Below are 24,998 nucleotides of genomic sequence, written 5' to 3' on the forward strand. Positions count from 1 at the left end.
GGGTTAAGGGCCTAGTGTTAAAGGCTAAGAGATAAGGGCCATGTTAAGGGCTAAGGGTTGGGTAAAGGTGCAAGGGTGAAGGCTTGGATTAAGGGGTAAGATTGGGCTAAGGTTTAAGGGCCAATGATTAAGGGCTAAGGGTTATGGGCTGAGGTTTAAGGTTTAACGGCCAAGGGTTAAGAGCTGAGGGTCAGGTTAAGGGCTAAGGGTTAAGAGCTAAGGGTCAGGTTAAGGCTAAGGGCTAAGGTTTGAGGTTTAATGGCCAATGGTTAATGTTTAAGAGGTAAGGGTCAGGTTAAGGGCTAAGGGTTAAGAGCTAAGGGTTAAGGGCGAAAGGTTGGCTAAAGACATAAAGGCTAAGGATTGGGTTAAGGGTAGAGGTGCAAGGGTGAAGGGTTGGACAAAGGGCTAAGATTGATTTAAGGGCTAATGATTAAGGGGTAACGGTAGAGGTGCAAGGGTGAAGGGTTGGACAAAGGGCTAAGATTGATTTAAGGGCTAATGATTAAGGGGTAAGGGTTAGGGGTTAAGGGCTAATGTTTAAGGTTTGATGGCCAAGAGTTAAAGTTTAAGAGCTAAAGGTCAGGTTGGGGGCTAAGGGTCGGGTTAAGGGTAAAGGTGCAAGGGTGAAGGGTTTGATTAAGGGCTAAGATTGGGCTAAGGTTGAAGGGCCAATGATTAAGGGCTAAGGGTTGCGGGCTAAGGTTTAAGGTTTAACGGATAAGGGTTAAGAGCTAAGGGTCAGGTTAGAGGCTAAGGGTTAAGAGCTAAGGGTTGAAGGTGAAAGGTTAGCTTAAGACATAAAGGCTAAGGACTGGGTTAAGGGTAGAGGTGCAAGGGTGAAGGGTTGGATTAATGGATAGGATTGGTTTAAAGGCTAAGGGTTAAGGGCTAAGGTTTAATAGCTAATGGTTAAGGGTTAAGAGCTAAGGGTCAGGTTAAGGGCTAAGGATTATCAGCTAAGGATTATGGGCGAAAGGTTGGCTAAAGACAGAAAGGCTAAAGGTTGGATTAAGGGTAAAGGTGCAAGGGTGAAGGGTTGGAGAAAGGGCTAAGATTGATTTAAGGGCTAAGGTTTAAGGTTTAATGGCCAAGGGTTAAAGTTTAAGAGCTAAGGGTCAGGTTAAGGGCTAAGGATTACGAGCTAAGGGTTATGGGCGAAAGGTTGGCTAAAGACATAAAGGCTAAGGATTGGGTTAAGGGTAGAGGTGCAAGGGTGAAGGGTTGGACAAAGGGCTAAGATTGATTTAAGGGCTAAGGTTTAAGGTTTAATGGCCAAGGGTTAAAGCTTAAGAGGTAAGGGTCAGGTTAAGGGCTAAGGGTTAAGTGCTAAGGGTTGAGGGCAAAAGGTTGGCTAAAGCCATAAAGGCTAAGGACTGGGTTAAGGGTAGAAGTGCAAGGGTGAAAGGTTGGATTCAAGGCTAAGATTGGTTTAAGGGCTAATGATTAAGGGCTAAGGGTTAAGAGCTAAGGTTTAATGGCCAATGGTTAAGGTTTAAGAGCTAAGGGTCAGGTTAAGGGCTAAGGGTTAAGAGCTATAAAATAAGGGCAAAAGGTTGGCTAAAGACATAAAGGCTAAGGATTGTGTTAAGGGTAGAGGTGGAAGGGTGAAAGGTTGGATTAAGGGCTAAGATTGGTTTAAGGGCTAATGATTAAGGGTTAAGGGGTAAGGTTTAATGGCCAAGAATTAAGGGTTAAGAGCTAAGGGTCAGGATAAGGGTTGAGGGTTTTGCGTTAAAAGTGAAGGTTAAGGACTAAGGGCTAAAGGTTTAGGGTAAAAGGTTGTCTTAAGACATAAAGGCTAAGGGTTGGGTCAAGGGCTTAAGGGCCAATGATTAAGGGCCAAGGGATATTGGTTAAGAGCTAAGGGTCAGGTTAAGGGCTGAGGGTTTAGCGTTAAAAGCTAAAGGTCGGGTTAAGGGCTAAAGTTTAAGGGCTAAGGGTTAAGGGCAAAAGGTTGTCTAAATACGGTTGGATTAAGGGCTACGATTGGGTTAAGGCTTAAGGGCCAATGATTAAGGGCCAAGAGATATGGGTTAAGAGCTAAGGGTCAGCTTAAGGGCTGAAGGTTTAAGGGCTAAGATCAAAAGTTTAAGAGCTAAGGGCTTAGGGTTAAGGGTGAAAGGTTGGCTAAAGACATAAAGGCAAAGGGTTAGGTTAAGGGTAGAGGTGCAAGGGTGAAGGGTTGGATTAAGGGCTACAATTGGGTTAAGGCTTAAGGGCCAATGATTAAGGGCCAAGGGATATGGTTTAGGAGCTAAGGGTCAGCTTAAGGGCTAAAGGATCAAGGGCTAAGCTCTAAAGGTTCAGAACTAAGGGCTTAGGGTTAAGAGTGAACAGTTAGCTAAAGACATAAAGGCTAAGGGTTGGGTTAAGAGCTAAGAGTTGGGTTTAGGGCAAAGGGTTCGGGGTCAGTTTTAGTCTTCATTGAAGCCAGACGGTCGGGCTAACATCACTTTAGCTTGATTTTGGGGTTGTACTTCTCTCCTTGCGCGCTTTGCAGTACTTCGGTCTTCTGGTCTTGCTGTCCATGGTGACCTGCGCAGTCTTCCTGCGTCTGAACTCTCTGCTGAAGTTGTCGGTGCTGCTGCTGATGGTCGCCGTCTACTCCATGCTGGCGCTGCACAAATACGCCGCGCTCTTCCTCAACTACGACCGCAGACACCCGCAACAACGGTCAGATTCTTTCGAAACTTCTGTTCTCGTTCCTCTCCTTTTCCTATTCTTCGTTGTAAGTCGAAACACGTTTTCCCATGGAAGTGAATGGAAACGGGATGAATCGGTTCCAAGGCCATTATTATTATTATTATTATAAAATATTATTCTTATTCTTTTTTTCTTTGTTTTTATTGATGATTCTATTTCTTCTTTGTCTTCATCCACTTCTTATTTCTCCCTCTCTTCTACTTTTTCATTTTCTCGTTCTTCCTCTTTATCTTTTTATTCTCCCTAGTATGTATTCTCTTCTTTTTCTTCTTATTAATCTTACTCTTCTTTTCATTTCTTTTTATTGTCCTCTTTTTATTTCTTTTTATATTCCTCTTCTTTCTCCTTCTCTTCTTTGTATTCCTTTTCTTCTTCTTCCTCTTCTTTTTTCCCCCTCTACTTTTTCTTCTTCTGAATTTTTAATGTTAGCATTTGCCAGATAGATTTTTTCTTCCTGTCTTATTGTTCTTCTTCTTACTTTTCATTTTCTTTTCACTCTTCTTCTTTTTCCTCTTTGTATTCTTTCTTCTTCTTCTGTGTCTTTGTTTTCATTTTTCTCTTCATATTTGCTTTCTATCTTTTTTCTTTTTTTATTACTCTCATTTGTCAGATTCTTCTTACTATTATTCCTCCTTGTCTTCATCCACTTCCTATTTCTCCCCCTCTTCTACTTTTTCCTTTTCTTCTTCTTCTTCTTTTTATTGATCTTCTTCCTCTCCTTATTATGTATTCTCTACTTTTGATTCTTCCTCTTCCTCTTCTTATTATTTCTTTTTATATTCTTTCTTCTTTCTCTTTCTCTTCTTTGTCTTCCTTTTCTTCTTCTCCATCTTCTTCTTTCGCCTCTACTTTTACTTCTTCTTTTGATTATTAATATTAGTGTTTGTCAGATTTTCTTCTTCCTGCCTTATTGTTCTTGTTCTTACTTTTCTTTTTTTTTTTACTCTTCTTCTCCTTCCTTGATCTTCTTCTCTTTATTATGTATTCTCTTCTTTTGATTCTTCCTCTTCCTCTTCTTATTATTTCTTTTTCTATTCTTTCTTCTTTCTCTTTCTCTTCTTTGTCTTCCTTTTCTTTTTCTCCCACTTCTTCTTTCCTCTCTACTTTTTATTCTTCTTTTAATTATTAATATTAGTATTTGTCAGATTTTCTTCTTTCTGCCTTATTGTTCTTGTTCTTACTTTTCATTTTTTTACTTTTTTCACTCTTCTCCTTCCTTGATCTTATTCTCTTTATTGTTTATTCTCTTCTTTTGTTTCTTCCTCTTCCTCTTCTTCTTATTTTTTATTTTATATTCTTTTTCTTTCTCTTTCTCTTCTTTGTCTTCCTTTTCTTTTTCTCTCTCTTCTTCTTTCCTCTCTACTTCTTCTTCTTTTAATTATTAATATTAGTATTTGTCAGATTTTCTTCTTCCTACCTTATTGTTCTTGTTCTTACTTTTCATTTTTTTACTTTTTTCACTCTTTTTCTCTTTCCTCTTTGTTGTCTTCTCCTTCTTCTATGTTTTCGTTTTCTTTTTTCTTCTTCTTCTTTTTATTACTATCATTTCTCAGATTCTTATCATTATTATTCCTTATCGTCTTTATCCACTTTCTATTTCTCTTTCTTCTCTACTTCTTCTTCTTCTAATTATTAATATTAGTATTTGTCAGATTTTCTTCTTCCTGCCGTATTGTTCTTGTTCTTACTCTTCATTCTTTTTTTTTTTTCACTCTTCTTCTTCCTTGATCTTATTCTCTTTATTGTGTATTCTCTTCTTTTGTTTCTTCCTCTTCCTCTTCTTCTTATTTTTTATTTTATATTCTTTCTTTTTCTCTTTCTCTTCTTTGTCTTCCTTTTCTTCTTCTCCATCTTCTTCTTTCGCCTCTACTTCTTCTTCTTCTATATATTAATATTAGTATTTGTCAGATTTTCTTCTTCCTGCCTTATTGTTCTTGTTCTTACTCTTCATTGTCTTATTTTTTTCACTCTTCTTCTCCTTCCTTGATCTCCTTCTCTTTATTATGTATTCTATTCTTTTGTTTCTTCCTCTTCCTCTTCTTCTTATTTTTTATTTTATATTCTTTCTCTTTCTCTTCTTTGTCTTCCTTTTCTTTTTCTCCCCCTTCTTCTTTCCTCTCTACTTCTTCTTCTTCTAATTATTAATGTTAGTATTTGTCCGACTTTCTTCTTCTAAAGATCTGATTTTTAACTATTTAAGTCTAAGACATTGAAATAATTTGTCAATGTTTTTGGAACTCTTATTTCATTCATATCAAATATAATCTATAACGCTGTCGGATTTTTTTTTTTTTTTTTTTTACAATGTATGATTTTTAGCACTCTTTTTCTTATTCCTCCCCGTAAAATCCGAATTCCGAGCGAGGGATTTATTTTGGATGTATTTTCCGCGTCCGGCAACTGACCTTTCCCTTGACGACGAGGAGACGGTTTCCACGGCAACGCCGCCCTCGACCCCGCATCCCAAAGAAAGGAACTGATGATGATGATGATGATGCGTTTAGGAACTTCCTGGGAACCAAGGAAACCTCGCTTCTCCTGATGGCCATGTTCCTGCTGGCCGTCTTCTACCACGGACAGCAGGTGAGGACGTCTGCCCGGGTTTCTCCGGACTCTAGGGGGCGCTGTCGGAGAGGGGTCGTAGAGTTTTGATAGCGAAGAAAAAAATGGCCCCTTTTTTGACAGCGAACCACAGTCTTTCTCTCTTACTTCATCTCTTTGAATGTCTCTTTCTCCCAATCTCTCTCGCCTTCTCTCTTTTACTCCCTCTCTCTTTTAGATTCTCTCTCTCCTTTTCTCTTTTAGTTGTCTCTTTCTCTCACTTGCTCTATCTTCTTTTCTCTTTCTTTATTTCATTTTTTTTTCTCTTCCTCTCCTTCTTTTCTTATCTTTTATTCACTTTTGCTCTTTTGGTCACTCTTTCTCTCTTTCTTTCTCACTCCGTTTCTCTCTCTCTCGCTCTCTCTCTTTCTAGATTTGTCTTTTGTTTTCTCTTTCTCTCTTACACACTTACTCTCTTTCTCAATCTCTGGTTTGCTTTGTTTTTCTCTCTTCCTCCTTTCTTTCTCTGTTTTGCTCTCTGTTTCTCTCTTACTGATTTTTGCTCTTTTGGTCACTCTTTTTCTCTTTCTCACTCCCTTTTTCTTGAACTCACTCTCTCTCTCTTTCGAAATCTGTCTTTTGTTTTCTCTTTCTCTCTTACACCTTTTCTCTCTCTTTTGCTGACTATTTCTTCTCTCTTTCTTTTTCTCTTTTGCCCTCTATTTCTTGTGCTCTCTCTCTCTTTCTCTCTCTGTCTCTCTCTGTCTCTCCTTCTCTCATTCTCTCTTACTCCTTTCTCTCTCTGCTTTCTATTTTTCTCTTTCTCTCTCTCTCTCTCTATCTGTCTTTCTCTCTTTGTCACTTTCTCTCTTACTCCTTTCTCTCTCTGCTTTCTATTTCACTCTCTCTCTCTCTCTCTCTCTCTCTGCTTTCTATTTCACTCTCTCTCTCTCTCTCTCTCTCTCTCCCCCCCCCTCTCTCTGTCTCTCTTTCTCTCTTTGTCTCTCTTCTCTCTTTATCTCTTTCTCTCTTACTCCTTTCTCTCTCTCTGCTTTCTATTTCACTCTCTCTCTCTTTCTCTCTCTCTTACTCCTTTCTCTCTCTGCTTTCTATTTTACTATCTCTCTCTCTTTCTCTCTCTGGTTTCTATTTCACTCTTTTTCTCTCTCTCCATCTCTATCTCTCTACCTCTCTCTCTTCTTTCTTTCTTTCTCTCTCTCTCTTTCTCTCTCTCTTTCTCTCTCTCACTTTCTCTTTCTCTCTCTCTCTTTCTCTCTCTCTTTCTCTCTTTCTCTTTCTGTCTTTCTCTCTATCTCTTTCTCTCTTACTAATTTCTGTCTCTGGTTTCTATTTTACTCTCTCTCTCTTTCTTTTTTGTCTCTCTCTTTCGCTCTTTCTCTCTTACTCCTTTCTCTCTCTGCTTTCTATTTCTCTCTCTCTCTCCTTCTCTCTCCATCTCCCTCCCTCTCACTTCCTCTCTCTCTCTCTCTCTGCTTTCTATTTCTCTCTCTCTCTCTTTTTCTCTTTCTCTCACTCTCTCTCTTTCTCTCTCTTTTTCTCTTTCTCTCTCCTTCTCTGTCTCTCTCTTTTTCTCTCTCTTTCTCTCTCTCTCTCTGTCTCTCTCTCTCTCTCTCTCTCTCTCTCTCTCTTGCTCCCTCTTTCTCTCCCTCTCTCTCTTATTCTCTGTTTCTCGGTCTCTCTCTCTCTCTCTCTCTTAGCGGCTTGTGACTGGTCAATATGAGGGTCACATTATCTGTGTTGTTTGCTTAGTATAAAAAAAAATTGAGTTAGAATGAGGTAAAAGTTGATTGTATATGAAATACAGTCATGGGAATTGAATCTCCGAAAAGATTCAATTCCCATTATTTGAAGGAAAGGGCAATTCATTTGATCCCATTATATTATTTATTCACAGTGCTCGAAACGAAATTTGGCCAATTTTGGGTTATTTTAGGTGCGCTTTCCGGGTCCCTATAACAACACGTTTTATTTTGACGGGGTGTGGCAGCTGGAGTACACGGCCCGCTTGGACTTCCTGTGGCGCGTTCAGGCAAAGGAGGAGATCAACGAGATGAAGGAACTTCGGGAGCACAACGAGAACATGCTGAGGAACATCTTGCCCGGACACGTCGCCAGACACTTCCTGGAGAAGGACCGGGACAACGAGGTAAGACACGCCCCTTTTCTGCGCCAGCCACGCCCACCGACGCTCTCGAAGGAGTGACAATGAGAGAGAGAAAGAGGGAGAGAGGAGAGAGGATGGAAATGGTGAGAGTGAGAGTGGGAGAGTGAAAGAGAGGGAGAGGAGGAGGAGAGTGTGCGAAGGTTGACCGAAAGGAGGTAGCTAAAATAAGAGAAAGAGAGAGAGAGACAGAGAGCAAGAGAGAGGGAGAGAGAAATAGAAAGCAGAGAGAGAAATGAGTAAGAGAGAAAGAGAGAGAGAGAGAGAGAGAGAAAGTAATAGAAAGCAGAGAGTGAAAAGAGTAAGAGAGAAAGAGAGAGACAGAGAGAGAAAGAGAGAGAGTGAGAGAGAGACAGAGAGAGAAAGAGAGAGAGAGAGAGAAGAAATGGTGAGCAAAAGAAAGAGAAAAGGTGTAAGAGAGAGAAAAAGATAGAAAGAGAAAGCAAAAGAGAGAGCTAGAATGAGAGAGAGAGAGAGAGAGAGAGAGAGAGAGAGAGAGAGAGAAAGCAAAAGAGAGAGCTAGAAAGAGAAAGGGAGAGAGAAAGAGAGAGAGTAACCCTTTTTTAAGTGTAAGTGTCCAAATGCCTGTACTTTTATTTTGGCGGTGTGGGTCAGGAGCAGTTGTACAAGTCTGTGGGTGTGATACATTGTTTTGGTGTGCTTTTATTTTGTATGATTCAGCTGAGGCGATGTTGCTTTTACTTTGCAGGAGTTGTACTTGCAGTCTTAGTAGTTTGTTGGCGTGATGCATTTTCGTGTGCTTTTATTTTGTAAGAGCTGCACTCACAGTCATCAGAGTCCAATGTTGTGATTAATTTTTTTCGTGCTTTTATTTTGCAGGAGCTTTACTCACAATCTTATGAGTCTGTCGGGTGATATTGTTTTTGGTGTGCTTTTATTTTGCAGGAGCTGTACCCTCAGTCGTACCAGTCTACAGTTGTGATGCATTATTTTTGGCTTGCTTTTACTTTGTAGGAGCTGTAATCTCAGTCGTATCAGTCCATTGTTGTGATGCATTATTTTGTGCTTTTATTTTGCAGGAGCTGTACTCACAATCTTATGAGTCTGTCGGGTGATATTTTTTTTGGTGTGCTTTTATTTTGCAGGAGCTGTGCTCTCACTCGTACCGTCCATTGTCATGATGCATTATTTCTTGGTGCTTTTACTTTGTAGGAGCTGTACTCTCAGTCCTATCAGTCCAATGTTGTGATGCATTATTTTGTGCTTTTATTTTGCAAGAGCTGTACTCTCAGTCGTACCAGTCCATTGTTGTGATGCATTATTTTTTGTGGTTTTATTTTGCAGGAGTTTTTCTCCCAATCTTATGAGTCTGTGGGGTGATATTGTTTTCGGTGTGCTCTTATTTTGCAGGAGCTGTACTGACAATCTTACGAGTCTGTCGGGTGTCGGTGATATTGTCTTCGATGTGCTTTTATTTTGCAGGAGCCGAACTCTCAGTTGTACCAGTCCAATGTTGTAATACATTATTTTTTTTGTGCTTTTACTTTGCAGGAGCTGTACTCTCAGTCATACCAGTCCAATGTTGTGATGCATTTTTTTGTGCTCTTATTTTGCAGGAGCTGTACTCTCAGTCGTACGAGTCGGTGGGTGTGATGTTCGCCTCGATTCCGGGTTTTGCGGATTTTTACTCTCAGACGGAAATGAACAACCAAGGCGTGGAGTGTCTTCGCCTCCTCAACGAGATCATCGCCGACTTTGACGAGGTACGGTGCCGCGGGCACGGAGGTAGAAAGAATGAACCAATAGGAACAGGTAGAAAGTGAAAAGAGAAAATGAGAGAAAGAGAGGAATAGAGAGGGAGAAATAGAGAGAAAGAGAGAGAGAAAAGGTGAAATAAGAGAAGGAGAAAGCAAGAGAAAGAGCAAAAAAGAAATAGGGACAGAAAGGAAGACAGAGAGAGAGAGAGAGAGAGAGAGAGAGAGAGAGAGAGAGAGAGAGAGAGAGAAACAAATAACGGAAAATACAAAGAGAAAGAAAAAGAAGGAGATAGAAGGAGAGAGAGAAAAGGTGAAATAAGAGGAGAAAGCAAGAGAAAGAGCAAAAAAGAAAAAGGGACAGAAAGGAAGAGAGAGAGAGAGAGAGAGAAACAAATAACGGAAAATACAAAGAGATAGAAAAAGAAGGAGATAGAAAGAGAGAGAGAAAAGGTGAAATAAGAGGAGAAAGCAAGAGAAAGAGCAAAAAAGAAAAAGGGACAGAAAGGAAGAGAGAGAGAGAGAGAGAGAGAGAGAGAGAGAAACAAATAACGGAAAATACAAAGAGATAGAAAAAGAAGGAGATAGAAAGAGAGAGAGAAAAGGTGAAATAAGAGGAGAAAGCAAGAGAAAGAGCAAAAAAGAAAAAGGGACAGAAAGGAAGAGAGAGAGAGAGAGAGAGAGAGAGAGAAACAAATAACGGAAAGTACAAAAAGATAGAAAAAGAAGGAGATAGAAAGAGAGAGAGAAAAGGTGAAATAAGAGAAGGAGAAAGCAAGAGAAAGAGCAAAAAAGAAAAAGGGACAGAAAGGAAGAGAGAGAGAGAGAGAGAGAGAGAAACAAATAACGGAAAATACAAAGAGATAGAAAAAGAAGGAGATAGAAAGAGAGAGAGAAAAGGTGAAATAAGAGAAGGAGAAAGCAAGAGAAAGAGCAAAAAAGAAATAGGGACAGAAAGGAAAAGAGAGAGAGAGAGAGAGAGAGAGAGAGAGAGAGAGAGAGAGAGAGAGAGAGAGAGAGAGAGAGGTGTATATATATATATATATATATATATATATATATATATATATATATATATAAAGGATATATATTGAGGTTTTCGATAGCCAATCCATCAGAGGCGCGTGCTTCTAAGATCAGCTTAGGGAGGAGGCTGACTTATGAATGAAACAACACATCTGATTGGTCTAAACAAGATTATACAAACACAGGAAACAAATCTGATTGGTTTAGACAAGAATCACATGTTTAAACGCAGTGTATAATGTTGGTCGCTAGATGGCGTGCGAGTATGATAAATGAGTGATAAGGAGAGTGAAACTTTGCAACACAATGTGTAAATTGAGGGGGGCGAGCTCTCGAGCGAGCTTCCCGGCACTAAAAACGAAGGCCGTCTTGATTCATAGTTAGCAGGCCCCGAAACCTTATTCGCTATAAAGACCCTCCCCCAGATTTCCCTCTTTTTTGAAAAAGTTCCACATTTCAAATTATTTGAAAAAGCGATCTCCAAAAATTGTTTTTCTGCTTTTTTTCTTCTTATTTTTTCTCTCCTTTTTTTCTAGCTTTTTTACTTCTTTTAGTCTTTGGTTTCCTTTTTTCTTTTATCTGTTATTTCATTTTCTCTTCTTTTCCTTTCTTATTTTTTTCTGCTTTTTCCCCTTTATTGTCTGCTTTTTCTTCTTTCGTGTTTATTTCTTTTCTTTTTCTCTCTAGTTCCTCATTTTTTCTTTTCTTTCTCTTTTCATTTGTTCTTCTTGTGAATGAGCGAGCGAATCGTCTGTCCCTGTGTGGAGTTTGCATGTTCTCCCTGTGCTTGCGTGGGTTTCCTCCAGGCACTTTGGTTTCCTCCCACATTCCAAAAACATGTATGTTAGGTTAATTGGCCGGTCCACATTGTCCCTAGGTGTGAATGGGCGAGCCAATTGTCTCTCCCTGTGTGGAGTTTGCATGTTCTCCCTATGCTTGCGTGGGTTTCCTCCAGGCACTCCGGTTTCCTCCCACATTCCAAAAACAATGCATGTCCAAATTGTCCCTAGGTGGGAAAGAGTGAGTGGGTGGTCTGTCTCTATGTACTCTACGATTGGCTGGCAACCAGTTGAAGGTGTCCCCTGCCCACTGCCCGAAGACAGCTGGGATGGGCTCCAGCACCCCCGTGACCCTACTGAGGATAAGCGGTGCAGATAATGGATGGATAGATGGATCACACAAAGTCACGAAAACGTCCTTTCTATTTCTCGTTTCCGTTCCGTTCGTGGTTTTTATTTCCCCGACTCGGTCTTTAGTCGGATTTCGGAAGGCATCCCATCCTATACATATTCTTTCCCAGCTCCTGGGAGAAGAACGCTTCCAGGACATCGAGAAGATCAAAACCATCGGCAGCACCTACATGGCGGTGTCGGGTCTCTCCCCCGAGAAGCAGGTGAGCCGATCGCCTTTCGGCGCGCGTGGCGGCCATTTTGACGGGGGGGGCCGTCTTCTTTGGGGGGGACAGCAGTGCGAGGACAAATGGGGACACTTGTGCGCCCTGGCCGACTTCGCCATGGCCCTCAACGAGAGCATCCGAGAGATCAACAAGCATTCCTTCAACAACTTTGAGCTGCGCATCGGTGAGTGCCGGCCGGGGGGTGCAGCCCGGGGGGACGCGCCGTAGGGAAAAAAAACGGCAGGTTTTAGAAAAAGTTAGAAAAAGATAGATAAAGAAATAGGAAGAGAGAGAGAGAGAGAGAGAAAGAGAAACAAAGAAAGAGACAAAGAGGGAGAGGAATGGGGAAAGGGAAAAAGAAAGCAAGAAATAGAGTAAGAGAAAAGAAACTAATGAGAAATAAGGAAAGATAAAAGGAGAAAGAGAGAAAGAAAACGAAAAACAGAGAGAAGAAAAAGAACAAGAGAAGAAAAAGAATGAAAGGGAAGGATAGAGGAGAAGAGAGAAAAGGAGAGAAAGAAAACAAGAAATAGAGTAAGAGAAAAGAAACTAATGAGAAATAAGGAAAGATAAAAGGAGAAAGAGAGAAAGAAAACGAAAAACAGAGAGAAGAAAAAGAACAAGAGAAGAAAAAGAATGAAAGGGAAGGATAGAGGAGAAGAGAGAAAAGGAGAGAAAGAAAACAAGAGAGAAACAAAGAGAGAGAAAGGAGGGAAAATAATGAGAAATAAGGAAAGAGAAAAATAAAACAAGAGAGAGATTAAGAAAGCAACATAGAGAAGAAAAGAGGGAGAAAGAACTGATAGAAAGTGAAAAGAGTGTGTGAGAGCGAGAAAGATAGAAAGAGAGAGAGACAAAGAGAGAGAGAGGAAGAGGGAGAGGAATGGAGAAAGGGAAAAAGAAAGAAAGACAGAAATAGAAAAAGACGAGAAAAAAACTAATGAGAAATAAAGAAAGATAAAAGGAGAAAGAGAGCAAGAAAACAAAAGAGAAAAAGAGAGAAAGAATGAGCAAGAGAGGAAAATAATGAGAAATAAGGAAAGATAGAAGGAGAAAGAGAAAAAGAAAACAAGCACAAAGAGAGATACAGAGAGAAAGAAAGAAGAACGAGAAAAGAAACTTATAAAAATTAAGGAAATATAAAAGGAGAAAAGGAGAAACAGAAAGAAAGAAAGAAAGAAAGAACAAGAAAGAAAAAGAATGAGAGAGAAGGATAGAGAAGATAGCGAAAGAGAGCACGAAAACAAAGAGAAACAGAGAGAAAGAAAAAACAAGAGAAGAAAATAATGAGAAGTAAGGAAAGATAGAAGGAGAAAGAGAAAAAGAAAACAACAGAGAGATAAAAAGAAAAAGAAATCAACAAAGAAAGGAAAAGAGGGAGAAAGAGTGGACAAAAGGTGGACAGACAGAAAGTGAAAAGAGAAAGTGAGAGAAAGAAGAAAATAGAGAGGGAAAAAGAAAGAAAGAGAGAGAGAAAGAAACAAATAACTGAAAATACAATGAAAGAGAGAAAGAAGCAGATAGAAAGAGAGAGAGAAAGGGTTAAATAAGAGAATGAGAAAGCAAGAGAAAGTGCAAAAAAGAAATAGAGACAGAAAGGAAGAGAAAGGAGAGAGAGAGAGAGAGAGAGAGAGAGAGAGAGAGAGAGAGAGAGCGCCAAATAGAGAAGTATATATATATATATATATATATATATATATATATCAAGAAACAATGAAAGGGAAAGAGAGAGGGGAAAAAAGAGAGAGAAGAATCCTACTCAAATTGCTTTGTTGGTGATACCTAGCTTGGGTGACACCCAGTGGACATATTTCAAAGCGCAGCTCATTTTTCTCTGGCGCTCCTCTCAGTTTTGTCTCGCGACCCAGATTCAATACCTTGGCGGACCCGGTCCGGCTCTCGGGCCGCATGCTTCACAACCCTGGTTTATAATTTCCAATAACAAGAGTAAGTACGCCACCTGCAGGAAGAGAACTGGAATAGAATAGAATAGAACCAGATTAGAACCAGAATAGAACCGGAATCGAATAGAACATTGCCTTGAGGAAAATCTCCCTTCATCTAATGATTTCACATGAATAATTATTACATTCAATTGTTATCGTATTATTATAAATACATATTTTAGATATATTTATTTTTAATATATTTATTCGTAATCGTCAAGGTTAAAATATAAAATTGTAGTAGAATGAAGGAAAGAACACACTCTGAGTCAAAAATTGAGGTTTTCGTTAGCCAATCCATCAGAGGCGCGTGCTTCCAAGATCAGCTCAGGGAGGAGGCTCCTTTATGAATGAAACAACACATCTGATTGGTCTAAACAAGATTGTACGAACACAGGAAACAAATCTGATTGGTTTAGACAAGAATCACATGTTTAAACGCAGTGTATAATGTTGGTCGCTAGATGGCGTGCGAGTATATTAAATGAGTAATAAGGATAGTGAAACTTTATAACACAATGTGTAAATTGAGGGAGGCGAGCTGTCGAGCGAGCTTCCCGGCACTAGAAACGAAGGCCGTCTTGATTCATAGTCAGCAGGCCCTAAGAAGCATGACGAGTAGCCTGAGAAACTGTTCGTGGCCTTTCAAGTTTTAGCTTTTTAATGAGAGACACATTTTTTGGTGCTTGCCTCTGAACACAACTCGAAATTGTAAAACCACACACTTATTGAGTATGCTATAAATATATAAACATATAAAGATATAAGAATACAAAAGTATAAAGAATATAAGAGAATGTTTATTTTTCATGGACAGAAGTAAAACGAAGGTCGAGTCCCAAAATGTCCAAAAGGACCGCACAGGCCGCAATGATCTGAAACCGACATGCGGGCAAGGAAAAACTCATAACCGCAAGATGAGGAAAATAAGAAACCTTGAGGAAGCGGTCGAGGAAGCGGTCGAGGAAGCGGTCGAGGAAGCGGTCGAGGAAGCGGTCGAGGAAGCGGTCGAGACCCGCTTCTGGTGGCATTATCTGACTAACGGCTTTATTTTGGCGGGGCGTTTCCTCCCAGGTATGGCCCAGGGCTCGGTGGTGGCGGGCGTGATCGGGGCCAAGAAGCCCCAGTACGACATTTGGGGCAAGACGGTCAACCTGGCCAGCCGCATGGACAGCACCGGGGTCAGCGGCAAAATCCAAGTCCCGGAAGAAACCTCCGCCGTCCTGCGCCAACGCGGTTTCGCACTGGAATATCGCGGCGAGATCTACGTGAAGGGCATCAGCGAGCAGGAGGGCAAAATCCGCACCCACTTCCTGGCCGGCCGGGTGCTGCCCTCCCACCCGCTCTCCCTGCAGCCCCGCAAGATGGCCGGCCAGTACTCCCTGGCCGCCGTGGTCCTGGGTCTGGTCCAGTCCCTCAATCGTCAGAAGCAGAAGCAGCAGATCCTCGGGGACAACAACAACAAGGCGCACCATCATCATCACCATCATCATCATCATTACGGACGCCGGACGCTATTGGCCGACGGGGGCGCCGCCCACCACCAGGACGCCCCCGACAAGGCCGAGGCGTCCTGAACCCCATCTGAACCCGGCCATCGGGTCGGGGTTACGTCAAGGAAACTTTCCGTGGGAATTTTCAGGGGGGGGCGCTTGCGATGTGGGCGTGGTCAACTCGCTATGGGTTTTGACCAGGGGCGTAGGCCGATGGCGTGGGCGCGGTAAACTCAGATGAGACCGGCAGTGAGCACGAAGTCAACTCGAAAAGGGGTGTGTGCGTTTGTTGAATCACAAGGGGGCGTGGTCAACTCACAAGGGGGTGTGGCCAGTGGCTCAGGTGTGGTCGACTCAGAGGGAGTGTAGCCATGAGTGTAATTGACTCACAAGGGGGTGTGGCCAGTGGCATGGGCGTGGTCAACTCACAAGGGGTTGTGGCCGGTGGCGTGGGTGTGGTTAAGAAGGTGTTGAGCACGGAGTTGACTCGAGAGGGGTGTGAACGTGCCGTTGTTGACTCACAAGGGGGCGTGTTCAACTCACAAGGGGGTGTGGCCAGTGGTGTGGGTGTGGTCGACTCAGAAGGCGTGTTCTAGTGATCATGATCGACTCACAAGGTGGTGTTATTTAATCACAAGAGGTGTGGCCTGTGACATGGGCGTGGTCAACTCACAAGGGGGTGTGGCCGGTGGCGTGGGTGTGGTCAACTCAGAAGGTGGTGAGCACGTAGTCGACTCAAGAGGGGTGTGACCGTGCAGTTTTTGACTCACAAGGGGGCGTGTTCAACTCACAAGGGGGTGTGGCCAGTGGTGTGGGTGTGGTCGACTCAGAAGGCGTGTTCTAGTGATCATGATCGACTCACAAGGTGGTGTTATTTAATCACAAGAGGTGTGGCCTGTGACATGGGCGTGGTCAACTCACAAGGGGGTGTGGCCGGTGGCGTGGGTGTGGTCAACTCAGAAGGTGGTGAGCACGTAGTCGACTCAAGAGGGGTGTGACCGTGCAGTTGTTGACTCACAAGGGGGCGTGTTCAACTCACAAGGGGGTGTGGCCAGTGGTGTGGGTGTGGTCGACTCAGAAGGCGTGTTCTAGTGATCATGATCGACTCACAAGGTGGTGTTATTTAATCACAAGAGGTGTGGCCTGTGACATGGGCGTGGTCAACTCACAAGGGGGTGTGGCCGGTGGCGTGGGTGTGGTCAACTCAGAAGGTGGTGAGCACGTAGTCGCCTCAAGAGGGGTGTGACCGTGCAGTTGTTGACTCACAAGGGGGCGTTTTCAACTTACAAGGGGTGTGACTACTGGTGTGGGTGTTGTTGACTCGGAAGGAGTGTGGCAGTGAGCGTAATTGACTCACAAGGGGGTGTGGGTAGGGTCGAGGGCATGGTCAACTCACAAGGGGGTGTGGCTGGTGGCATGGGTGTGGTCAACTCATAGGGTGATGAGCACGTAGTCGACTCGAGAGGGGTGCGACCCAGACGTTGTTGACTCACAAGGGGGCGTGTTCAACCTACAAGGGGGTGTGGCCAGTGACATGGGCGCAGTCGACTCACAAGGGGGTGTGGCCAGCGGCCTGGGTGTTGTCAACTCAGAAGGTGGTGAGCACGAAGTCAAAATGAGAAGGGGTGTGACCCTGACGTTGTTGACTCACAAGGGGGGCGTGTTCAACTCACAAGGGGTGTGGCCACTGGTGTGGGTGTGGTCGATTCGGAAGGGGTGTGGCAGTGAGCTTGATTGACTCACGAGAAGGTGGGGCCAGTGGCATGGGCGTGGTCAACTCACAAGGGGGTGTGGGTGTGGTCAACTTAGAATGTGGTGAGCATGTAGTCAACTCGTGAGGAGTGTGACCGTGCAGTTGTTGACTCACGATGGGGGCGTGTTCGACTCACAAGGGGGTGTGGCCAGTGGTGTGGGTGTGGTCGACTAAGAGGGAGTGTGGCAGTGAGCGTGATCGACTCACAAGGGGGTGTGGCCAGAGTTATGGATGTGATTAACTAATAAGAGGTGTGGCAGGTGACATGGGCGTGGTCAACTCACAAAGGGGTGTGGCCGGTGGTGTGGGTGTGGTCTACTCAGAAGGTGGAACGTAGTCGACTCGTATGGGGTGTGTCGACCCACAAGGGGGTGTGGCCAGGGTCGAGGGCGTGGTTTACTCACAATGGGGTGTGACCAGTGAAGGTATGGTCAACTCACAAGGGGGTGTGGCCAGTGAGTGCCTGGTCCACTCATAAGGGATGTGGCTGTTGGGGTGGGCGTGTCTAGCGGTGTGGCCAGTGGTTAGGGTGCGTTCGATTCGCGAATGGGTGCGTCTCGCGGTGAAAGTGTAGCCAAATTGCAATGGGTGTGGCCAGGGACGTGGGCGTGGTTAAATCATAAGGGGGTGTGGCCACCTGCCTACTTTCCATCCGGCCTTTTCTCCATTGAAATAAAAGCACAAAACTGGGGCTGGGTTAGCCAATTGGGGGCATTTTTTTTCTAATTATTTGGGTTATTCTGATCAAACGAATGGCTCTTTTTGATTGGCCGGCCACATTGGGTTAATCTGAAACTTCTGCAATACGTGAGGATAAAGAAGAGAACACAATAATGTAGGTCTATTCAATATTTCTCATAACATGGCTGCCATTTTTTAAAATATGTAATTTAATTTTGGGTTTTTTCCATTTAGGAAAATTTAGAAATAATATATCACGTCCCTTTCAAAAGCACAATATTTGATCCGATGCATTGAAGAATTCCAAAAAGCTTTGGCCCTTCTTTGTGTTAGAATGCTAGCCAAGGATGCCTCGTTGCGTTAGCATATTAGCATTACATTATTTGTTTTGAACCCTTCTCAGTGATGTTAGCATGTTAGCTAAAGCAGCCAAGTTAGCATGTTAGCATCAACCAAAACTGGACTTTTAAAATGTGTCTTGAACGCTCCACAGTGATGTTAGCATGTTAGCCGAAGCAGCCAAGTTAGCATGTTAGCATCAACCAAAACTGGACTTTTAATATGTGTCTTGAACGCTCCACAGTGATGTTAGCATGTTAGCCGAAGCAGCCAAGTTAGCATGTTAGCATCAACCAAAACTGGACTTTTAATATGTGTCTTGAACGCTCCACAGTGATGTTAGCATGTTAGCGGAAGCAGCCAAGTTAGCATCAACAAAGATTGGACTTTAAACGCGTACTTTAAACTCTCCTTGGTGATGTTAGCATATTAGCGAAAGCAGCCAAGTTAGCATGTTAGCATCAACCAAAACTGGACTTTAAATATGTGTCTTGAACGCTCCACAGTGATGTTAGCATGTTAGCGGAAGCAGCCAAGTTAGCATCAACAAAGATTGGACTTTAAACGCGTACTTTAAACTCTCCTTGGTGATGTTAGCATATTAGCGAAAGCAGCCAAGTTAGCATGTTAGCATCAACCAAAACTGGACTTTAAATATGTGTCTTGAACGCCCCACAGTGATGTTAGCAAGTTAGCTAAAGCAGCCAAGTTAGCATCAACGAAGATTTGACTTTAAATGTGTACTTAAACTCTCGTTGGTTATGTTAGCATGTTAGCCAAAGCAGCCAAGTTAGCATGTTAGCATCAACCAAAACTGGACTTTTAATACGTGTCTTGAACGCTCCACAGTTATGTTAGCATGTTAGCCGAAGCAGCCAAGTTAGCATCAACGAAGATTGGACTTTAGACGTGTACTTTAAACTCCCCTTCGTGATGTTAGGATGTTAGCCAAAGCAGCCAAGTTAGCATGTTAGCATCAACCAAAACTGGACTTTTAACGTGAACACTCCACAGTGATGTTAGCATGTTAGCCGAAGCAGCCAAGTTAGCATGTTAGCATCAACAAAAACTGGACTTTTAATATGTGTCTTGAACGCTCCACAGTGATGTTAGCATGTTAACCGAAGCAGCCAAGTTAGCATCAACAAAGATTCGACTTTAAATGTGTACTTAAACTCTCCTTGGTGATGTTAGGATGTTAGCCAAAGCAGCCAGGTTAGCATGTTAGCATCAACCAAAACTGGACTTTAAATATGTGTCTTGAACGCTCCACAGTGATGTTAGCAAGTTAGCTAAAGCAGCCAAGTTAGCATCAACGAAGATTTGACTTTAAATGTGTACTTAAACTCTCGTTGGTGATGTTAGCATGTTAGCCAAAACAGCCAAGTTAGCATGTTAGCATTAACCAAAACTGGACTTTTAACGTGAACACTCCACAGTGATGTTAGCATGCCGAAGCAGCCAAGTTAGCATCAACAAAGATTGGACTTCAAACGTGTACTTTAAACTCTCCTTGGTGATGTTAGCATATTAGCCAAAGCAGCCAAGTTAGCCTGTTAGCATCAACCAAAACTGGACTTTTAACGTGTGTCTTGAAAACTCCACAGTGATGTTAGCATGTTAGCCAAAGCAGCCAAGTTAGCGTCAACAAAAACCGGACTTTTACCATGAATTTTCAACCAATACCCAATAAAGATTACGATTTGGCCCTTTAGAGTGCTATTAGCATGCTAGCGAAGCAGCTAGGTGGTGTTAGCGTCATTGAAAACGGATACTTTTGAGGTTTATTCCCACGGAAAGTTTCCAATTTTGAAGATCCAAGTAATTATGCAAACCGGAAGTGGGCCCTCGCTGATATTTTGTTGGTACCACGCCAAGAACTTGACATCTCTCTCGTGTCGGACATTTTGGTTTTCAGCGCTGTCCTCTGAAAAAATCGTTCCGTCCTCTCGCTCTTGATGTCATTATGGACTCCGTCCCTCTGTCCAACTTTTCTTCTTCCCTCCTTTCTTTTTACAATTTCTTTTCTAGGCGAGCGCTCAATTAAAATGTTTACTTTTTTTACTTTTTTTTTGTTGTTGTCTTCTGTTGCTGATCGCCGCTTCCGGGTCACGTGACGCTTTTCAGCGTTACCATGGTTACAGGCCGGTGTGTGTGTGTGTATGAGAGCGTCCACCAGAGGGCAGTCGTGGAACGCTCTTTTTAGATCATTAAATACAAATTAAAATGAATTTAAAAATAAAATATAAACATAAAAACAGTAACGAAAAACATTTATATATCACAAATTCAAGTCATGTTTATTTGTGACGTCCTTGATCACAAAGAGTCTCAAAGGGCTGCACAGACCACAGATTATGGCAAACCACAGACTATTATGACGCCATCCCCTGATCTAAAACCTACATGAGGGCAAGGAAAAACTCAAAAACCTCTTATCAAGTCATGTTTATTTGTTTGGCTCTTAGTCACAAAGAGTCTCAAAGGGCTGCACAGATCAAAGACTATTTTAAACTACTGACTATTATGACACCATCCCCTGATCTAAAACCGACATGAGGGCAAGGAAAAAGTCATAAACCTCAAGTCAAGTCAAGCCATGTTTATTGGTAACGCCCTTAATCACAAAGAGTCTCAAAGAGCTGCACAGATCAAAGATTATTGCAAACCACAGACTATTTTGACACCATCCCCTGATCTAAAACCTACATGAGGTCAAGGAAAAACTCAAAAACCTCAAGTCAAATCATGGTTATTTGTGACGTCCTTGATCACAAAGAGTCTCAAAGAGCTGCACAGACCACAGATTACTGCAAACTACGGACTATTATGACAGCATCCCCTGATCTAAAACCTACATGAGGGCAAGGAAAAACTCAAAAACCTCACGTCAAGTCATGTTTATTTGTATAAAGGTTAATAACAAGGAGTCTCAAAGAGATGCACAGACCACAGATTATTGCAAACCACAGACTATTATGACATCATCCCCTGATCTAAAACCTTCATGAGGCCAAGGAAAAACCTCAAATCAAGTCATTTTTATTTGTTTGGCTCTTAATCACAAAGAGTCTCAAAGGGCTGCACAGATCAAAGACTGTTGCAAACCACAGACTATTATGACATCATCCCCTGATCTAAAACCTACATGAGGGCAAGGACAAACTCAAAAACCTCAAGTCAAATCATGGTTATTTGTGACGTCCTTGATCACAAAGAGTCTCAAAGAGCTGCACGGACCACAGATTATTGCAAACCACAGACTAATATGACACCATCCCCTGATCTAAAACCTACATGAGGGCAAATAATACATACTGTCAACATAAAATATAGGTTATTCATATGCTATGGAATACATTTCCACAGTTTAGTGTGGCAGATTCCTCCATCGGAAGATAGAGTTGAGGGTCATCTGCGTAGAAATGGAAACTGATATCATACTTTAGAATAGTATCACCTCATGGAAGCATGTCCATGCTGAAAAGAAGGGGGCCAAGTACTGAACCCTGCGGAACACCACAGGTAACACTAAAGGGCTCCGATGTCATTTCACCATATTTAACACAATGCGTCCTATCTGAGAGGTAGGATCTGAACCAGAAGAGGACGGTTCCTGAGAGACCGATCCATTTTCCAGATATTTGTCAAAGACCAGGAACAGAGACGGGACACAATAACATTCGTTTTAGCAGGAACGCAGAAGTGGCCCTTCCATGTCGAGCGAGGTTAGTCGTTGGCAGCGAGAAAAACAGGTCGATGGCCGAGGTGGAGGAGCAAGACGGAAACGGGTCCAGAAGAGAGGTCGGCAACAGGTATCAGGCAGGAAACAGGGAATAAACAGGTCGATGGCCTAGAGTCAAACTCATTTTTACTCGAGGGCCACACGTTAGAACAAATATTCTCTCGGGGGCCGGACTAGTAGATTAGAGAGAAAGAGAGAAGGGAAGAGCGAGAGAGAGAGAGAGAGGAAGAGAGAAAGTGAGACCAAGAGAGGGATAGGGGAAAGTGAGAGAGAGAGAGAGAGAGAGAGAAGCAAGAGAGAGAAGAAGCAAGAGAGAGAGAGACAAAGAGAGAGCAAAAACCGAGAGAGAGCGAGAGAGAGAGAGAAAAGCAAAAGAGAGAAAGCAAAAAGCGAGAGCGAGAGAGGGATAACGCAAAAAGCAAGCAAGAGAGAGAGAGAGAGCGAGAGAGAGAGAGAGAGAGTGTGCTAAAAGCTAGAGCTGGAGAGAGAGAAAAGCGAAAGCCAGAGATAAAGAGAGAGAGAGAAAGCGAAAAGCAAGCAAGTGAGAGAAAGAGAGAGAGAGAGAGAGAGACAGAGAAAGAGAGAGGGCAAAAGAGAGAGAGAGAGAGAGAGAGAGAAAGAGAGAGAGAGAGAGAGAGAGAAATAAATACAAGTACAGTGTCTTTGTGAGAGAAACCTGGCTTTGGCAACATCAAGTTGACATATTTCAACCTGCAGCTTGTTTTTCTCTTGTGCTTCTCTGAATGTTGTCTCGCGGGCCGGATTCAGTCCTTTAGCGGGCCCGCGCGTCGCCTCTTTGACACCCCTGGCCTAGACAGAGGTGCAAAAAGAAGAAACACGTCCAGGAAAGAGGTCGGCAACAGGTATCAGGCAGGAAACAGGGCTAAAACAGGTCGATGGCCGGGACGGAGGAGCAAAAAGCGGAAACAGGTCCAGAAAAGAGGTCGGCAACAGGTATCAGGCAGGTAACGGGGCAGGATAGTGTCGGGGAGTACAAAAGCTTGCCTAGCTGAGAGCATAGGTTCGCAGACGGTCTGACGGGTTCCTTTCGGAAGACGGGAGTTTAAAAAGAGTCCAACAGCCAATCAGGTCCCGACAATATTATGGTCCACAGTGTCAAAGGCAACACCAAGGTCCAGCAGCAGCAAGAGGGATGAAGTGCCGGAGTTCATTTGTTTTTTGTTTGTTTGTTTTTTTAAACATTTTTACTGTTTTTATTTTGAGTTTGGTGAACTATATTGTCAAGAATTGGAACAGGAGGAGAACCCAAATGCGTGACGTTTGTCACATAAGCTTTTATTTTACGGGTCAGGCATGTTAACACAAATTGCCAGCGATTCGGTGATTGCTGGGCGAAAGAAGAAAGTCAGAAGTCTGGAAAAACAGAAAGCAAGAGACCAACGAGATCGATACCAGTTACACAAGCTGATACCGGACAGATGATATCGACAGAACAGGATGGAAAGGATTGCTAATAGATATAGGAGACTGGAGACAGATATCAGACAGGACGAAAATGACGGGCACGATACTCGACACTGGAGACCGGAGACTGACATCAAAACAGGACAAACCAGACGGGATCGAAACCGGTCTGGTGTGAAATGATCGGAAGCCAGAGGCCGACGAGATCGATACCAATTGCCCGAGTAGATATCGGACAGACGGGGTCGATACCGGACAGGACGGACAGACAGGATTGATAATGAAACAGGATACCGAAAATTAACAGGACAAACAAGACGGGAACGAAAACTGGAGAGAATAATAAACAGGACAAAATAGACAGGAACGAAATTGGAAATGGATATTAAACAGGACAACGATAAAGGGGAACAATACCGGACAGGATACACAGGACAGAGTCAAAACCCACGTCTAGCGGCTGCAGGGGTTCGTTGACGGACTAACAAATGGTGAGTGAGAGCACTGAGCTTCTATAGGAGGGAAGCCAGTCAACGAGCTGCAGCTGGTGCCACGCGGGCGGGGCCAATTGGGCGCCATGGCAACCGTGACATGCATTCATTTTTTGGGAGAAATCTTCTAAAAAAATGTCAACAGAATATCCGATTACATTTTTCTTATTATTATTGTTCTTATTCTTGTTTTTTAACCATTTTTTATAATATTACTATTTTTTTTCTTTATAATCATTAGTAGATAGTTATAGTTATTTCGTAATTTGTTTCTTATTGAATATTTGAAAAGAAATGTGGCAAAAATTTTGTTTTCGGTATATACGGACGGAAATACGTCAACATTTTTCAAGACAAAAGTTTTACTTTGAAAGAGTTAAGGTTTGAAAAACCATAAAAAAAAGACGAAAACGATAGTAAAACAAAAATCCATTTTAGGAATACAAATAAGCTATAATATCAATAAAACGCTGAATCCAGAATTGTATTCAAAATGTAAACAATGGCTTGAAGGTAAAATGAGTGGAATTGAACCACTAGATGGCACTGCATTCTCTAATGCAGGGGTGTCAAACGTGCAGTTGGCGGGCAAAATCAGGCCCCTCGAGGGATCGCGTCCGGCCAGCGAGAAAACGGCAAGAGAAGTGCAAGAGAAATATGAGTTGCAATTTTAAATATGTCCACTTATGACAAATATGACTCTCTCTCTCTCTCTCTCTCTCTCTCTCTCTCCCTCTCCCTCTTTCTCTTTTTTTGTCTTTGCTTTTTGTATTTGTCGTTTTCTCTTTTTTTCTCTCTCTCGCTCTCTCAATTATTTGTTATTAATCTTTTCCCTCTACTTGTCCCCTCTCTTTTTGTCTCTCTCATTTTTCTTTTCTCTATCTTGTTCTTTTGCTCTTTACTTCTCTCTTTCTATTTTCTTTCTTTCTTTCCTTCTTCCTCTCTTTCACTCTCTTTTTTTTGTCTTCTCTTTTTGTATTTGTCTTTTTCTCTTTCTTTTTTGTCTTCTCTTTTTCTATTTGTCTTTTTCTCTTTCTTTTTGGTCTTCTCTTTTTGTATTTGTCTTTTTCTCTTTTTTTCTCTCTCTCTATCAATTTCTTGTTATTCATCTTTTCCCTCTACTTTCCCCCTCTCTTTTTGTCTCTCTCATTTTCCTTTTCTCTATCTTGTTCTTTTGCTTTTTATTTCTCTTTTTCTTTTTTTTCTTTATTTCTTTCTTTCTTTCGTTCTTTCTTTCTTTCTTTTTTATCCCACTCCTTCTTTCTTTTTTTTCTTTCTTTCTTTCTTTCTTTCTTTCTTTTTTTCTTTCTTTCTTTCTTTCTTTCTTTCTTTCTTTCTGTCTGTCTGTCTGTCTGTCTGTCTTTCTCTTTCTCTTTATATCTTTCACACTCACTTTCTTTATCTCTCTCTCTCTCTCTCTCTCTCTCTCCCTCTCTTTCTCTCTCTTGTTCTCTCATGCTTTCTCTGTCTTTCTCTCAGTTTTTCTCTTTTCTCTCTCTTTTATCTCCCCTTCTCTATTTCTCTCTACGTGTCTCTTTCTTTCTTTCTCTCTACCTTTC

At 42.3% G+C, this 24,998-nt stretch overlaps 1 protein-coding gene across 6 annotated transcripts in view; it reads left to right on the plus strand.

Annotated features, from left to right (window-relative positions):
* The window catches only part of adcy8 (adenylate cyclase 8 (brain)), an 80,399-nt gene that overhangs the window by 55,241 nt on the left and 160 nt on the right, over positions 1–24,998 (plus strand). For 2 of the 6 annotated variants that reach the window (XM_088350585.1, XM_088350588.1), the window contains 6 exons: positions 2,504–2,676; positions 5,211–5,289; positions 7,256–7,414; positions 9,007–9,153; positions 11,471–11,750; positions 14,587–19,847. In XM_088350585.1, coding sequence (XP_088206711.1) covers positions 2,504–2,676; positions 5,211–5,289; positions 7,256–7,414; positions 9,007–9,153; positions 11,471–11,750; positions 14,587–15,089 — 1,341 coding nt within the window. In that variant the 3' untranslated portion in view covers positions 15,090–19,847. Of the gene's footprint in view, positions 1–2,503; positions 2,677–5,210; positions 5,290–7,255; positions 7,415–9,006; positions 9,154–11,470; positions 11,751–14,586; positions 19,848–24,998 lie in introns of those variants that run through there. The other 4 variants (XR_015852341.1, XM_088350586.1, XM_088350587.1 and 1 more) reach the window with 4 other exon arrangements.

The sequence above is a fragment of the Urocampus carinirostris genome, chromosome 1 (assembly GCF_059441175.1).
Source record: "Urocampus carinirostris isolate Australia breed hairy pipefish chromosome 1, RoL_Ucar_1.0, whole genome shotgun sequence".
NCBI classification, from domain to species: domain Eukaryota; kingdom Metazoa; phylum Chordata; class Actinopteri; order Syngnathiformes; family Syngnathidae; genus Urocampus; species Urocampus carinirostris.